Source organism: Poeciliopsis prolifica, unplaced genomic scaffold, assembly GCF_027474105.1.
Source record: "Poeciliopsis prolifica strain line A6 unplaced genomic scaffold, Auburn_PproV2 SCAFFOLD070, whole genome shotgun sequence".
Lineage (NCBI taxonomy): Eukaryota > Metazoa > Chordata > Actinopteri > Cyprinodontiformes > Poeciliidae > Poeciliopsis > Poeciliopsis prolifica.
In genome coordinates, this window is record NW_026562445.1 from 77,071 (window position 1) to 93,610 (window position 16,540).

Genomic DNA, 16,540 nt, shown 5'->3' on the forward strand with positions numbered 1-16,540 from the left:
TCCAATTAAATATTTTTTCAGTATTGGGAGAATGGTGGCTACAGAGTTAGGGGTTTATCTCCCATTCGGTGGGTTGCCGGTTTGATTCCCACTCTGTCTGCACCTTTCATTGTGTCCCTGGGCAAGAAACTTCACCCACGTTGCCTGCTGAGTGGACCAGATGGTCAACAGGGGGCGCTGGTCCCTCTGTCTGGATGGCAGGCAGTGGCTCACCACCATCAATGTGTGAATGACTGAAAATAAAGTGAAATGGTATTTAAATACTATATTCATCAGCATCAATCAATCAATCAATCAAATTTTATTTGTATTGCACATTTCAGCAGCAAGGCATTTCAAAGTGCTTTACATCATAAACACAAAAACACAAAGTCATACAACGCAGAATGTTGGTCTGCGTCCCAGACCAACAATACATTGATCCATCATTACATTTTTAATTGATTACATTTCAAATCCAATTCTAAACAGGTGTGTTTTTGTTCGAGATTTCAAGGAAGTCAAGGTTTCCGCTGTTTTACAGTTTTATGTTTCTGCATCGATGCAAATTTGTGGTGCATAGATGCTGAAAGCTGCTTTTCCTCGTTTGGTTCTGGTTCTGGATGCAGAGCAGAACCAGAACCAGAACCTGAGAGTCTGGAAGATTGATACAACAACAGCAGATCTTTGATGTATTGTAGTGCTAAACCGTTCAGTGATTTATAAACTAACAACAGTATTTTAAAGTCTATTCTTTGAGCTACAGGGAGCCAGTAGAGGGACTTTAAAACTGGACAGAAGGGTTATAATCTTGGGTTATAATCTTGGGTTATAATCTTGGGTTATGATCTTGGTTTATAATCTTGGGTTATAATCTTGGGTTATAATCTTGGTTTATAATCTTGGGTTATAATCTTGGGTTTCTTGTTTATCTTGGGTTATAATCTTGGGTTATAATCTTGGGTTATAATCTTGGGTTATAATCTTGGGTTATAATCTTGGGTTATAATCTTGGGTTATAATCTTGGGTTATAATCTTGGGTTATAATCTTGGTTATAATCTTGGGTTATAATCTTGGGTTATAATCTTGGTTATGATCTTGGTTATAATCTTGGGTTATAATCTTGGGTTATAATCTTGGGTTATGATCTTGGTTTATAATCTTGGGTTATAATCTTGGGTTATAATCTTGGGTTATAATCTTGGGTTATGATCTTGGTTTATAATCTTGGGTTATAATCTTGGGTTATGATCTTGGTTTATAATCTTGGGTTATAATCTTGGGTTATAATCTTGGGTTATAATCTTGGGTTATAATCTTGGGTTATAATCTTGGGTTATGATCTTGGGTTATAATCTTGGGTTATAATCTTGGGTTATAATCTTGGTTTATAATCTTGGGTTATAATCTTGGGTTATAATCTTGGGTTATGATCTTGGTTTATAATCTTGGTTTATAATCTTGGGTTATAATCTTGGGTTATGATCTTGGTTTATAATCTTGGGTTATAATCTTGGGTTATAATCTTGGGTTATGATCTTGGTTTATAATCTTGGGTTATAATCTTGGGTTATGATCTTGGTTTATAATCTTGGGTTATAATCTTGGGTTATAATCTTGGGTTATAATCTTGGGTTATAATCTTGGGTTATAATCTTGGGTTATGATCTTGGGTTATAATCTTGGGTTATAATCTTGGGTTATAATCTTGGTTTATAATCTTGGGTTATAATCTTGGGTTATAATCTTGGGTTATGATCTTGGTTTATAATCTTGGGTTATAATCTTGGGTTATAATCTTGGGTTATGATCTTGGTTTATAATCTTGGGTTATAATCTTGGGTTATGATCTTGGTTTATAATCTTGGGTTATAATCTTGGGTTATAATCTTGGGTTATAATCTTGGGTTATAATCTTGGGTTATAATCTTGGGTTATAATCTTGGGTTATGATCTTGGGTTATGATCTTGGCATTGTTTTGGAGATGAAAGAAACAACTTTGTTATGGGATTCAATTTTGCATCCTGGTCAAAAATAACACAGAAGTTCTTTATTTTATTACTGGAGGTCAATTTAATGCCGTCCAGACGGTTGAGGGTGATTGGCAGACTGAGCGCCCCATTTTCAGACCAATCCATCCAAGACGTTACAGCAGCAGCACCAAGAAACCCACAACCGCCAACTCCACCCAGAACAGACCGAAAACATTCACCAACCACCTGTGTGTCCCAGTCCAGTGTTGGACACTGCGTCCCGGTCCAGTGTTGGACACTGCGTCCCGGTCCAGTGTTGGACACTGCGTCCCGGTCCAGTGTTGGACACTGCGTCCCGGTCCAGTGTTGGACACTGTGTCCCAGTATGAAGCTGTTGCTGAACTGGAGAGCTCCTTCAGTGATGGACCAGCTGCACAGAGAAGTGTTATTCCAGTGGGTTAAACCAAACGTCTCTTTCCTCAGACATTATTTCAGCTTCATTTGAAAGTAAACAAGATTTGATAAGCACTTATAAAACAAAACAAAATTGAAACAGTATTGTTTCTGAAACAAGACAAGAGAAGTGAATTGTATAATGAATTTTCTTTCAGATTTTTAACTAGACATTATAGATAAAATGTCTGAAAGTGTCTTCACAATATTGACACGCCGCTCTTCACCCGGATTCATCAGCTTTATTTTGAGCATTTAAGAGACTGAAATGAAAAACTTGTTACAGCAGGCAACCCAAAGCAAGACAAAGTAGTTTATCTGTCAGGAAAAATCTTTGCAGATTTACAGGATGTTGACTGTAACAGCTGTTTCTCCTTCCGATATTTCATAACAAAAGAAGCTCTGGATTGATTTAAATGTGAACAAGTCCACTATGAAGCAAAACAACAAACTCATGTTTCTTTGACAATATGAACAGAAACTTTCCAGACTTCCAGGTCCAGTAATACGCAGAAAAATATCTAATAGAAGCTCTGCAGGCAAATCTTCAGGAGTTTTGCTGAAAAATAAAGTTGACAATTTCAGTTACACAACAGTGAAAAATAATTGTTCTAAAAAGATCAAATTTCTCACCAGCAAAGCTCGACCTCTGGTTTCTATCGGCAACAGGAAGTTTCCCAGAGCACATATGACACAAGCAACCGCAAACGGAGTGAGAGCTTGAATCACAGACCGCGACATGAGCACCTGAAGTACACAGAGCAATGAGGCACAGCAACAGCAATCTGAAAATGGTGTTTTTGAGCTGGACCTTGGACACACCTGTGCAATAAACGGAGCGATCATCCCTCCAATCCGACTGAACGAGGTGCAGAAACCCATCCCAAGAGATCGTGCTATGGTTGGGTAGACCTGGGATAGAAACCATTTGGAACATTTGATGTGAGAAAACTTCACCAGGATCTGCTGCCTTTTTAGATTCAGACTAGAAAAATCAGCTTCATAAACCATGACTGTGAACAAACAGGGAATTTGACTTTGGTGTTCATATGCGCACAGTGTACAAGTATTAAGTATAATTATATGATCTGTACTGGAAATAAAAAATAAAATGTATAACTTATTATGTTTGGAAGTCAACATAAAGTAGGAGATGAGTTGGGCAAGAACTCCTTTACGTTTAACTTGTTTAACAGAATCATATTTACATTCCCTTCATTCTTTCTTCTTTTCCTTCTCTACACTACGAAATACATACATACGCCACCTAGTGGTGAACAAAAACACTCAACAATGTGGTTACTCAGAACTTTAGCTGTATGAATATTGATGAACAAAGTGTGAAATGTGTGCATCCCCATTCTACCTCCATGTATGGAGGAGGAATATTCCTACAGCAAAGGCCCCATTAATGACCCCTTTAATGACCCCTACAAAGCATGCTGGGAAATTATTGCAGATGGCAAAATAATCATTGCACACCAGAGACACAGTAACAATTAATAAAGGTTCTTTCTGCAATTACATGAGTGGTTGTTTATGTGTGAAGAATGGTTCAGAAAATATAGCAAACAATGGATTTGTTGCCATCTAATTTTTATGATTATTATTACTATTATTATTATGACGTCTAACAATAGGCGTCTCAGAGGGAGCTGCTATTCAATCAGAACTCAGACTGTGCTGGATTCTCTAAATGTAAAGACATGATCAACTCTTACCTCAGCTGTGTAAATGTAAACCACATTAAAGTTCATGGAGACCAGAGATCGCAGCAGGAACAGCAGCACAGTGAAGCCGAACCTGAAGTAAGACACAAAGTTTCCATAATGCAGCTCAGATGCATTAAAATATGCTAAACGGACCTAATGAATAAGTTTTGCATCACAGTGACTCTGGTCCCTGTCAGATTTCAGTGGGAAGCACAGGAACTAAAGGTCTGATCAAATGAGGTTCCAGTGATTCAGACCAGTAAACCGAATCTCAACCCAGTTTAGAGATCTGGTCGTCATGGAGCCCAGAGCACCAATTGGACTCTACAAAGCGTTTCTGCTGACATTCATCAGAGCCACATTTTCTATGTTGAACAGACAGAGGATGGGTATTATGCTGGAAAATTGGTTTCTGTCTTTCATTCTTTTTCTAATAATAAAAATATGCATGGTCAAATAAAATGTACACCTTCTTATGTTTATAAGTCAACATGGCTGCCACTTGAGCGCCTGAAGTCCACATAGAGAGCGACAGTGAAAACTGGCTAGAGGAAAGGAGATGCTCCATTTGTTCTGTAGCAGAAGGTCACAGTGGTTTATGAACAGACATGCAAAGCCACAAAAGCAGAGAATTATTGCTCCAGTCAGGGTGAGTTCAATCTGATCCGCCTGGTAAACACACAGCCACTTCCTAGTGACAGACCAATCAAACTGCAGATGTCCTTGGTGACTTATCAGAGTGCAGTCCTTACATTGTTGTGCAGATGTTGACCATCATGAACAGAAGAGCTGTTAACAGTTGAAGCACAGTGAGACTTATCCTCCGTCCAAACACGTTGAGCAGGACGATGTTCAATGGAACCACTGGGAGAACAGAGAAGATGGAGAGTCACAAGCCCAGCCTGGTGCAGAGCAACACAAATCACAATCTGGACAGAATAAACCTTCCTGAAAGAAAATCAGAAGACATGTTGCTTTTATCGTAAACAGCATATAAACTGGATTTTATTCAGCAGCAATGTTTAAATGTTTTTTAAAACATTTCCTGTTTAAAAAAATCTCTGATGTTCTGCATCTGTTCATCAACAATAAGGTACAAATGAACTAAATGAACGACATGAAAATGTGTAAGAAGTGAACCAATTTAATTGTGGTAAATGATTTGTACTTGTCTAGCAATTTATCAAGTCTAGAGGACTCCAAAGTGTTTCACTCTACATTCACTCATTCACCCTCTGGTGGCGAGCTACTGGATAGTAGCCATAGTTGCCCTGAAGTAGTCTGACCAAGGAGAGACTGCCAGGCACAGGCAACCGCTATCAGGTTGTTAGGCCACCTGTTGGGACCCCTGACCACCTGTTGGGCCACTGCAGGAAAGGCAGGAGAAGTGTCTTGCCCAAGGACAGAGGTGGACAGAGCTGGAATTGGACCAGTAACCTTCCTCTTGAGGAAGAACCAGTCGTTAAGAACACATTCAGACTGTTGGACTCACATGCCACTTCCCCCAGGGAGCTGATGAGCAGCGTCTGGTAGTCGTTGTTTCCAAAGGGGATGCAGTAGCAGAGTCCACTCTCATGGCGGTGTTTGACCTGATGCTCTGCGTCGGCATTTATCACACACAGCAGGTTTTTCTCCAGCAGCTCTGAGCTGCTCAGCACCGAGCCGTAGTACGCGAAGGACGCCACAAACCTGGAGGACAGAGAGAAAATAAATCCTGAGACTTTACTTGACCTGGATGCTCCGATGTTCCTCTTCCTGCAGCTCCAGGTTCAGGTTACAAAGTGTTTACAAAAATATAAATGCATGTAATTGTAGACTTTGAAACTTTTGACACAAAGTGCTGTAGTAAACATAAGTAAAAAAAAACAGAACTTTATTTTTAAAAATATCCGAATAAGAGACAAGAAATTTGATGGTGATCGACTCGGACTGTTTTTGACAGCATGTTTTTGAAGATGAGCAAACTTTACCATGAGTACCAGAGCAGGAGGGACGTCCTCCTGAAGGTGGGACTGAGCAGAATCCTCCAGCTGCCGCGTTCCCTCTGGGAATCAAACGTCACGCCATAAATCTAGTTTTCTCTTAAATGTGGTTTTAAGATCAGCATGTCAACAAAATGCATCTTCTAAAGAGATCACACACACACACACACACACACACACACGCACACGCACAAACACACACACACACACACACACACACACGCACACGCACAAACACACACACACACACACGCACACGCACAAACACACACACACACGCACACGCACAAAACACACACACACACGCACACGCACAAACACACACGCACACAAATGTTAAACACAAACATAAACAGCTCAAATCATATTTTGAAACAAACACAGCAGGAAACAATGAATTAAGCAGCAAAGACAATCATCCATCATCTGAAGTTTATGGTTATGATTTTTTCTGCTTCTTATCATAATGAAACAAAAAGATAATTGTCTATTGCTGATTCCCTTTCCAGGGTTTTAACTTCCAACTTTGATGAGAGCAGAATTAAACTCTGAATGTCTGTCCAGCCAGAGAGCAGAAGGACGTCTGGGTTTTCCATCTGGACGTTTAACTCAACATCAGGAACTCGTCCAAGCAGAAGAAAATGGAGAGATGGACAGAAGCTCCCAAGTTTGCTCTGTGTGAAACGGATTTGAAATGGGAGAATATCCAGCAACAGAACCACTGCATCATTGTTTGAGCCATGATGCAACACTGACACCATCAGGTCACAGCAAGGATTACAAGACTTCACAGTAGTCCAGGTATTTCCTGTGTAGTTCTAGGAAGATAAGACAGGAATCAGAAAATACCAGAGCGGGCTCCACCAGCCGGCCAGGAGGAAGAGAAGCTCGGTTCATTCTGGCGATCCTCTGCAGGGTTTTGACGGCAGCATCAACTTTCCCTGCTGACACGTTGTAACGGGCCGACTCAGGAATAAACTGGGGGTCAAACAGAAACATCTCATGCTTTGACTGGGACAGACGTGACAGAAACAAACAATTGGAGCAGAACCTGGACCTTGAAGAGGAAGATGAGGATGATGCTTGGTGTGATGGAGAGCCGGATCATCCATCTCCAGCCCATAGTGGGAACCACCAGCATGCCGAGGAGGATGATGAGCATGGAGCCGGTCATCCAGAAGACCTGAAACGCAACGAGCTTCAGTGCTTCTGTTGTTCTGAGGAAGAAAGGTTGAGAGAGCAAAACTCACAGTGCCCAGAGGCAGCAGGTAGGCTCGATATTTGGCAGGGATGAACTCTGTCTTCAACACAAACCTAAAGAGCAAACAAGTTACATTTAGCTAATCAGAGAGCAGGATTTTCAGTCTACTGCCGCTTTGTGTGAGCTGACCCCTGAGACACTCCTGCAACGCCGCAGCCCACCATGCTGCGCAGGAAGATAAACCAGCCGTACGTTGGAGCAAACGACGTGAGCAGAGAGAAATAGGCGCTCCACACATAACCTCCAAACACAACCTGAATGAAACACAAAGACCAAAGAAGAAGCACACAGAAAAAAATGCCGCTGCAACTGAAATCAGCCATTTCCTTACCTTCCAGCGTCCATATCTGTCAGCGATGTAACCGGCCAAAACTCCACAAACCATGAAGCCAACAAACACCATCTGAAGGAGACGTTCAGTCATCGACAGCATAAATGTACTTGTAGAGCGTCAGTAGACATTCAGTCATTCATAAACTGATGGTGGTGAGTTACTGGATCGCAGTCACTGCTGTCTGACAGAACCGGGTGTCATAAAATCAAATCTTAATGAACTCTATTTACTGTGGAGTCCTACAACGGTGAATATGATTGAAAAATAAACCAGAAATTAGCTTGTCATCATCATACTTCACATGTGAAGTTTCTTGGTTTACTGTTTTAAGAAGACTTTGATTATCAATCAACTGCTATCACGCGTTGCTCTCATCCTGATTGGTCATCATGGATTCTGGAGCGTTCTCATTTTTGTTCTCAGAAAAATCACTCGCAACAGAAATTCCACTTGTTTTCTAATCTTGAGTCCCAAACTATTCAGAGATTTTGCCAGTGCAGTTCTCCAACAGTTTCTTTAGTTAATGAGGGTTAATAAAATGTTAGCTAATAAAATGTTGAAAAAATGATCTAAATTCTACTTTGAATGTCTCCATCACCTCTGCACTGCACTGCAGCTCATCTTCAACAACATTTCAGATCATTTGAGTGACGTTCAGCTGAGTTTTATCAGAGATATTTGTGACACAGAGTTGAGTTTATGCGTAGTCTGGCTTGGATGACAGAAACTCACCGTGGAGACGAGGGCGACCTGCCAGTCCTCCAAGCGCCACTCGCATCGAATCTCTGGAGAAACCACAGCTAGCAGCATAATCTCCATGGCTTCCACAATCTGCACAAACACAGAGTCAGTGTGCAGATGTCCTACCTTCACTGCAGTTCTGCTGGCACTAAGACACTCACATTGGCACTGCCCATGATGACAAACAGCAGGACGTGGAAGCGCCCAAAGCCGATGGTTTCCACAGCTTGCTCCACAGTGAACTTCTCATCTGCTGCAGCTGAAAACAGTCCAGAGATTCAGTCAGATTCAATTCCTCCAGATCCGCACAGACATCCACCTCCACTAGATTTATCTGGAGAATCTGTCGCACCGCTGGAGCAAGTCATGGACTGTCTGTCATCTTGTTGGAAATACTATGTTCCCTCACCAGCTCTCTATGAAGAACACCTGACCAGTTAACACAAAGAGTAACTTAGCAACTCTACACATCTAGACATGCGGAAAACAACTGACTGAAATTTAAAGTGAGCATCAGAAGAAGGGTGTAAAGGACATCAACTAATGGAGTTTTATTTTGAAGGGCTAGAAATGCCGCCGAGTTCTAGATGACAAAAAGGCAACAATAACTCAAAGAGCCACTGGTTACCACCAAAGCGTGCAGAATGGGATCTGTGAATGCACAACGCACCAAACCTTGAAGCAGATGAGCTACAACAGCAGAAGCCCATACCAGGTGCTACTTTGTATCAGCTAACAAGAAACTAAGGCTACAATTCACACAGATACCAAAACTGGACCAGAACAGGTGGGAGAAACAATACTTGGTTCAATGAGCAACTGAGTTTCAGCTGAACCTTCCAGCCAGGTTGTCTGTCGACTTTCGGCAGGATCAGGTCATCTCATCCGGATCAGACCATCTGCAACGTGGAGATGATTCTCTGATCCTCTCAAGCATCTTTAGGAAGTTTGTGACCTGGAGCTTCTCACCATGGATCCATCTGTAGCTGATTGATTTAAATCTCAGGAATGTTTCTGAAACTCTTGTTGAATCTCAGTCTCGAAAAGTCAAAGCAGTCCTGAGGACTGGTACCGACCCGGTTCTGGCTAGATGTACTTCATAAAGTGTCCGGTGAGGCTATGTGATGGGAAATTTTTTATGCATGTTGGAAGAGAAAATGTCCAGAATTATTATTGCAGTTTATTGTTTGATAATTCCTCCTTACATATGATGCAACTTTCATGTGGCTCTTTAGTTCCACCTTGAAATCTGAAATTAATCAGCAAAATAATCACATATCTGGAAACTTCATCAGTACTCCAGATTTCTAGCCTCTCATCCTCAGATTTTTCTCTTCTCAGATAAATAATCAGATTTTTCTCAATAATTATCTGTCCAGGTAAAACCAGATGTGTCAGCATTTACCTGATCATCAAACTCACCATTGTTGCTGTTGCTGTTATCGCCCTGCGAGTTGCCTGTAGGTTTTTCTTGCAGTTCCACCTGCTGCAGATGGATGGCGCTCACCAGCTGAGTTTTCATAGAGTCCGTCATCCTAAAGCACAAGGTCAAACTCCAGACCTGGAGGGCCACTGGCTGCCCTGCAACCTTTAGATGAGCCTCTGCTGCTTCTCACCTGAACAGAATAATGAATAATGATCGGATCTCAAGGTTCTGGAGAACCGAACCAGACTGGAGGAGGTAATGAAGCCGTTTCATTTCATTGTACCTGTGGCTCATCTAAAACCTGCAGGAGGACAAGAGTTTGACTCTCCTGGTTCTTTCAGAAAGTCTTCCCAGCCTGCAGCTGACACCTTTTACAGTTCAACAAGTAAAAGCCGCCAGTTTCTTTCCATCACTTTCACAAGGATTTGCCAAATTAGAGCTTAATTTTATTTGACCTTCTATAGTTTTTCCCAGATGCTTTAAGTAGCTCAACAAAATCAAATGAATATAAATGCTTTAAGAACAATTGTTTGTGGCTTTTTTTGCTCATTTACAACATATTTGATAATAAATCTGAATATCAACTACATGAAGCCTGTTTGTGTTTTGTTTGATTCAACAGTTTAGCTGCAGGATGGAGACAGTCTGGACCGGGAATCGAACCGGGGACCGAGGGAATCGAACCGGGGACCGAGGGAATCGAACCGGGGACCGAGGGAATCGAACCGGGGACCGAGGGAATCGAACCGGGGACCGAGGGAATCGAACCGGGGACCGAGGGAATCGAACCGGGGACCGAGGGAATCGAACCGGGGACCGAGGGAATCGAACCGGGGACCGAGGTGGCCCAGGCTGTTTCCACTGAATACTCATCTAGAACACGCAGGTCTGAACCTCACCTGCACACTCAGCTGTTCTGACGCTCAACCGGCTTTAACGTACTGACATCGGTGGGCGGAGCTTACCGGTCCGTGTGTGACATCATCGGTACCTGCTGTTGTTCGGAAAGAGGTCCGTGTTTAAAGCGTACTGGACCCGATAGAAGGACAGAACCGACTCACTCTTATGTTGGAGCCGAACCCGAACCCGCCGCTGTTTTCATGCCGCAAATGGTGGCGGCGGTGATGAAGAAACGCTCTGCTTCTCCTCTTCCTCCTCACCTGCTCAGGTACATCAGGAAGTGGCACCGAGCCACAGGGTTCGGCGATGGGAGGAGTCCGGTTCCGCCCAAAGCCTGCAAGTTTGGAGGATCATGAACGCAAACAGAGAAGCAGAAAACAAGTTGGGAAAGAAAAGGAGCAGCCCGGATTTCATCAACTGGACCGGAACCGAAGCAGAACTCAAGCAGTTCGTTCACTGAAACATGGATGGTTTTGGGCTGAACATGTTCCGTTAGTGCATTCCTCCACCAATAAACAGCTTTTTGTGTTTGGAGATCCAAAAACTTTACAATCAAAAAATATCACTAATTTTAGTCAAATTGTAGAAACTTTACTTTGTAAACTTCCTTCAATTCCCATGTAGGAAATGATTTTCCAGCACAGCAGAAAATTATTCAGAATATTTCATCTGTTTAAAACCAGAAAGTTTTCAGAAATGACAACAACGAGTTTGACTCCAAATGTCTCTTTAATGTCTGTTAACACAATCAGTCGGACTGGAAACACCAGATCACGAAGCTCAGAGCGAGACCCGGCTCTCCATGAGACCCGGCTCTCCATGAGACCCGGCTCTCCATGAGGACCGGCTCTCCATGAGACCCGGCTCTCCATGAGACCCGGCTCTCCATGAGGACCGGCTCTCCATGAGACCCGGCTCTCCATGAGGACCGGCTCTCCATGAGACCCGGCTCTCCATGAGACCCGGCTCTCCATGAGACCCGGCTCTCCATGAGGACCGGCTCTCCATGAGACCCGGCTCTCCATGAGGACCGGCTCTCCATGAGGACCGGCTCTCCATGAGACCCGGCTCTCCATGAGGACCGGCTCTCCATGAGACCCGGCTCTCCATGAGGACCGGCTCTCCATGAGACCCGGCTCCATGAGGACCGGCTCTCCATGAGGACCGGCTCTCCATGAGGACCGGCTCTCCATGAGGACCGGCTCTCCATGAGGACCGGCTCTCCATGAGACCCGGCCCGGACCACGGGTCCCGTGTCGGGCTGCTCCCCTCGGGTCACAGTGGGACTCGCCGGGTCAGGGCAGGCCATTGGGTTCTGAAGAACAAACAGGAATGTGGTTGAGCTCAGAGCAACAGCTGAGTGGATTTTCCTTCATGACAAAAGTGCAGGTTTCACTGAGGACCAGAGATTCTTCAATTCTCAGAGTAAAGTCGAGGACAACGGTTGTTCATCACTTTGTTTTGTGCCCACAATTAGTTTGGATGAACACACAGGTCTTTTGGACCCGACTGAAACTTTGACTTTACTTGGCCGCCTGGAGACCATGAGGACGGTCCAGTTAACAAATAGATGTACAATATCACTTTAGCCCTACAATGGTGAGTCAATTGGTCCAAAAATACACATAGTTCAGGTAAAAATGATGCTGTACATTATTAGGTCCAACGTGACAAAGGAGGAAAAAAAACTTTGCAGATGTGAGAATCACAAAACCCCAAACAATATTTTTGGACACTGTTTAGTGAAGGATCTTCTGTGAGCATCGCAAACACCTTTCCTGGATCTGCAGTTTGTCATGGAGGAACTTCCAACTTGTGACTGTTTGCTGGAAACATTCAGGAGGAACCTGCAGACTGGAACATCTGCAGGACTTTGTCATTTTCATGATGGTGATCTGATCACTTTCAGATCCACCTGGAGTCTGTGAAATAGCACCATGTGATCCTGTGGGCGTGGCCAAGCCCTACAGCTTGACGGACAGGTGCATCGTCCAATCAGAGAGTTCCTAACCAGTAGCATTCTTGGTCTATGAAGGATGAGTTGGCACCAAGCCCAGCTGATCTTCCAGTCCATTTAGCAATCACAGATAAAATATTATTTAGATATATTTATATATGTATATTTCTATTCAACATCATATCCACTTTCATTTATACACTATTTACTAGAACCATCTTCTTTTAGATTAAAAAATATCATTTGGAAATGTATCAAAAAGCTGATGAATAATGAGCTGAGACATCAATCACTGCTCACTGACCGAGACGTGAAACAACTTTTCACTGTTTGGACTTTTACATATTTTAGCAGCATGCTGAACATTATTGGGGACATCAAAAACAGCTAAAGCTTCAACATGGAGGAACATGCCGAGAAAAGCAGAAGCTCATGTGGAAACAAACAGACAAAAGCTCAACAGCTTTCCAGAAAGCAACAGATTGTTTCAGCAGAAAGACGCAGCCGTCTGAATCAAAGCGTCAGGACTTCCTGAGACGAGTTGGGCTTATAGATTCCTTGGGACAAAAGAAGAAGAAGGAGCTTGTCTAAAACTGCATTCAGCTCCAGCAAGGTTTCATCCAGATGTGTGCAGACTTCCAGTGAAGCTGCCACAAACAGAAAATAAAGTAATAATGGCCTGTGCCTCAGGTTTGGCTGTTGGAGTCACATGAACTTTTAAAGAACCAGAACTGAAGCGACCCAACTGCAGAAAGAACAACACCAGCCCAATAGAGAATGATCGTATTGTAGTTCAGTTAAATGAGGACTAGACACTTTGATTCAGCTGGTTGATCCTAACAGGACAACATTGGAGATTTTCTCTCCTCTAACATTCAAGATCTCAGCTCTGGACCTCAGGAGGAATTCTAGGATCTGATGGAAAGACGCAAACGTTCAGCTTGACTCGTATTTGAAATGAAAAAGGGCCGTATCCTTTCATTGCCGTGTGGACAGAGTTGTCTAAATGCCACTCAACAAGCTGACTGAACAATGTTGTGTCATATTAGTGTAACCTTGGTTTCGGTTACATGTTGCTGTTGAAGAAGCTGCCAGCGAGACAAATGCAAGGTGTATTTGGACCAGAGCAGAACTTCTTTTATCACTGGATCCTTTTCAGTTGTTTCGAAAACTTTTCTCCCACCACCGCCGAGTTCACTCTGGACATTTCCTGCTGCTGCCGCTCGGAAGCCTCACCAAACTGAAACAAGCCTCGTTCGGATGCAAAATGTGTGGCTCTGTTTCAGCGATTATGCTCCCAAAAATCTAAAAAGTTTCAACAAATTGCATGGAAAAGAAACTTCACCAACCTGAGCTGTTGGTGAAGTTTCTTTTTCTTCTCTCGTTTTTGGAGAGGAGTTAAAGAAAAGAAACTTAGGAGCCAGAATCAAACTGAAGTTTTAGGGCAGAAATGATGCTCTCTAAAATGGCCATGAGAGGGCGACAGAGAGAAATGTTGGAAATTACACTTTAGTTTGGATTGAAGCCAAAACATTTCTGATTATTTAAATGCTTCCAGCATTTATTTCTACCTGTGAACACCATCAGTCGGACAATTGATCTTCTCAATTTTATATATTAGTTGATTTTCCTATTTTTCACTGATTCTTTGAAAAAATTAACATTCCAAGGCAGAAATAAATAATAATAAAACATTGCTAATAATTCAAACCCACAAAGACAGAAGACAGAAGAAAACAGGAAGATGTTTCATCAGCAAAGTTGAAGTTAAAGGCTAAGTTGTTCTGATGCCTCCTGTCTATCACAAATGAGAGATTACACATTTCCTCCAAGCTTGGTGTAACTTTGCTTCTATTTGACACTGAAATCTCTATTAAACTAAGATCAGAGTAAACATATCAACAGACTTCCTTGAAGAAATCGGTTCTGTGTCTCTGACTTTACTGGAAATGCCACAAACCAGAGATGGGGAAATGGATCCAGGGGAAGTTCAGGCTGTTCACAGCAGAAACAAACTTTCAGAACCAGAACAAACCTTCAGTACCAGAACATTCAGTACCAGAACAAACCTTCAGTACCAGAACCTTCAGTACCAGAACAAACCTTCAGAACCAGAACAAACCTTCAGTACCAGAAAACCTTCAGTACCCAGAACAAACCTTCAGTACCAGAACAAACCTTCAGAACCAGAACAAACCTTCAGTACCAGAACAAACCTTCAGAACCAGAACAAACCTTCAGTACCAGAACAAACCTTCAGAACCAGAACAAACCTTCAGTACCAGAACCTTCAGTACCAGAACCTTCAGTACCAGAACAAACCTTCAGAACCAGAACAAACATTCAGTACCAGAACCTTCAGTACCAGAACAAACCTTCAGTACCAGAACCTTCAGTACCAGAACAAACCTTCAGTACCAGAACCTTCAGTACCAGAACAAACCTTCAGTACCAGAACAAACCTTCAGAACCAGAACAAACCTTCAGTACCAGAACCTTCAGTACCAGAACAAACCTTCAGAACCAGAACAAACCTTCAGTACCAGAACCTTCAGAACCAGAACAAACCTTCAGTACCAGAACCTTCAGTACCAGAACAAACCTTCAGAACCAGAACAAACCTTCAGTACCAGAACAAACCTTCAGTACCAGAACCTTCAGTACCAGAACAAACCTTCAGTACCAGAACCTTCAGTACCAGAACCTTCAGTACCAGAACAAACCTTCAGTACCAGAACCTTCAGTACCAGAACAAACCTTCAGAACCAGAACAAACCTTCAGTACCAGAACCTTCAGTACCAGAACCTTCAGTACCAGAACAAACCTTCAGAACCAGAACCTTCAGTACCAGAACAAACCTTCAGTACCAGAACCTTCAGTACCAGAACAAACCTTCAGTACCAGAACCTTCAGTACCAGAACCTTCAGTACCAGAACAAACCTTCAGTACCAGAACCTTCAGTACCAGAACAAACCTTCAGTACCAGAACCTTCAGTACCAGAACCTTCAGTACCAGAACAAACCTTCAGTACCAGAACCTTCAGTACCAGAACCTTCAGTACCAGAACCTTCAGTACCAGAACCTTCAGTACCAGAACAAACCTTCAGAACCAGAACCTTCAGTACCAGAACAAACCTTCAGAACCAGAACCTTCAGTACCAGAACCTTCAGTACCAGAACAAACCTTCAGTACCAGAACCTTCAGTACCAGAACAAACCTTCAGTACCAGAACCTTCAGTACCAGAACCTTCAGTACCAGAACAACCTTCAGTACCAGAACCTTCAGTACCAGAACAAACCTTCAGTACCAGAACCTTCAGTACCAGAACAAACCTTCAGAACCAGAACACACAGCACCTTCACTGAAAAGAGGAATCATTCTTTTCATGTGTGCAGAATCTAACTGTTGTTTGAGAAGCAGCTGCAGCTAAGAAGAATCTCAAGACTTTCATCTCCACACTCCAGAAACTCTGGAGCATCTCCAACATATTGTTAGCGCCATCTTCATCTACAGAAAACAGATGGGAGCCACAGAAATATCACAAAAACCCGGAGAAGTGATGCTTTTGCTGTGATTTCTTTTTTTCTTTTTAACCACTGATACACAAACACACAAGCTAGCAGCGATGCAGCGCAACAAACGGTCTCAGAATCTACAGCAAGCTCAAACACAAGAGTTTACAACCATGGAACAGTAGTTTGGTCTTTTTTTGATTTAAATAAAGCATTTAAAGCATAATTTCATATTTAAGCAATAAAAAATACAGAACATCTCAATACTCCAATAGTAACTCTCACATTAATATTGTGCTCAT

At 42.6% G+C, this 16,540-nt stretch overlaps 1 protein-coding gene across 1 annotated transcript; it reads right to left on the reverse strand.

The window, feature by feature from the left end:
- Positions 1 to 1,673: 1,673 nt before the first annotated feature.
- Positions 1,674 to 11,074, reverse strand: svopl (SVOP-like). The gene is made up of 16 exons (XM_055020806.1): positions 10,926 to 11,074; positions 9,861 to 10,054; positions 8,600 to 8,697; positions 8,430 to 8,528; positions 7,695 to 7,766; positions 7,493 to 7,617; positions 7,353 to 7,416; positions 7,160 to 7,285; positions 6,952 to 7,080; positions 6,091 to 6,164; positions 5,613 to 5,809; positions 4,873 to 4,984; positions 4,130 to 4,211; positions 3,231 to 3,320; positions 3,042 to 3,155; positions 1,674 to 2,967 (listed from the first exon to the last, which is right to left on the reverse strand). The coding sequence occupies exons 2-16, from the start codon at positions 9,970 to 9,972 to the stop codon at positions 2,956 to 2,958; spliced, it is 1,506 nt and encodes a 501-aa protein (XP_054876781.1). The 5' UTR covers positions 9,973 to 10,054; positions 10,926 to 11,074; the 3' UTR covers positions 1,674 to 2,955.
- Between the last annotated feature and the right edge of the window lie 5,466 nt (positions 11,075 to 16,540).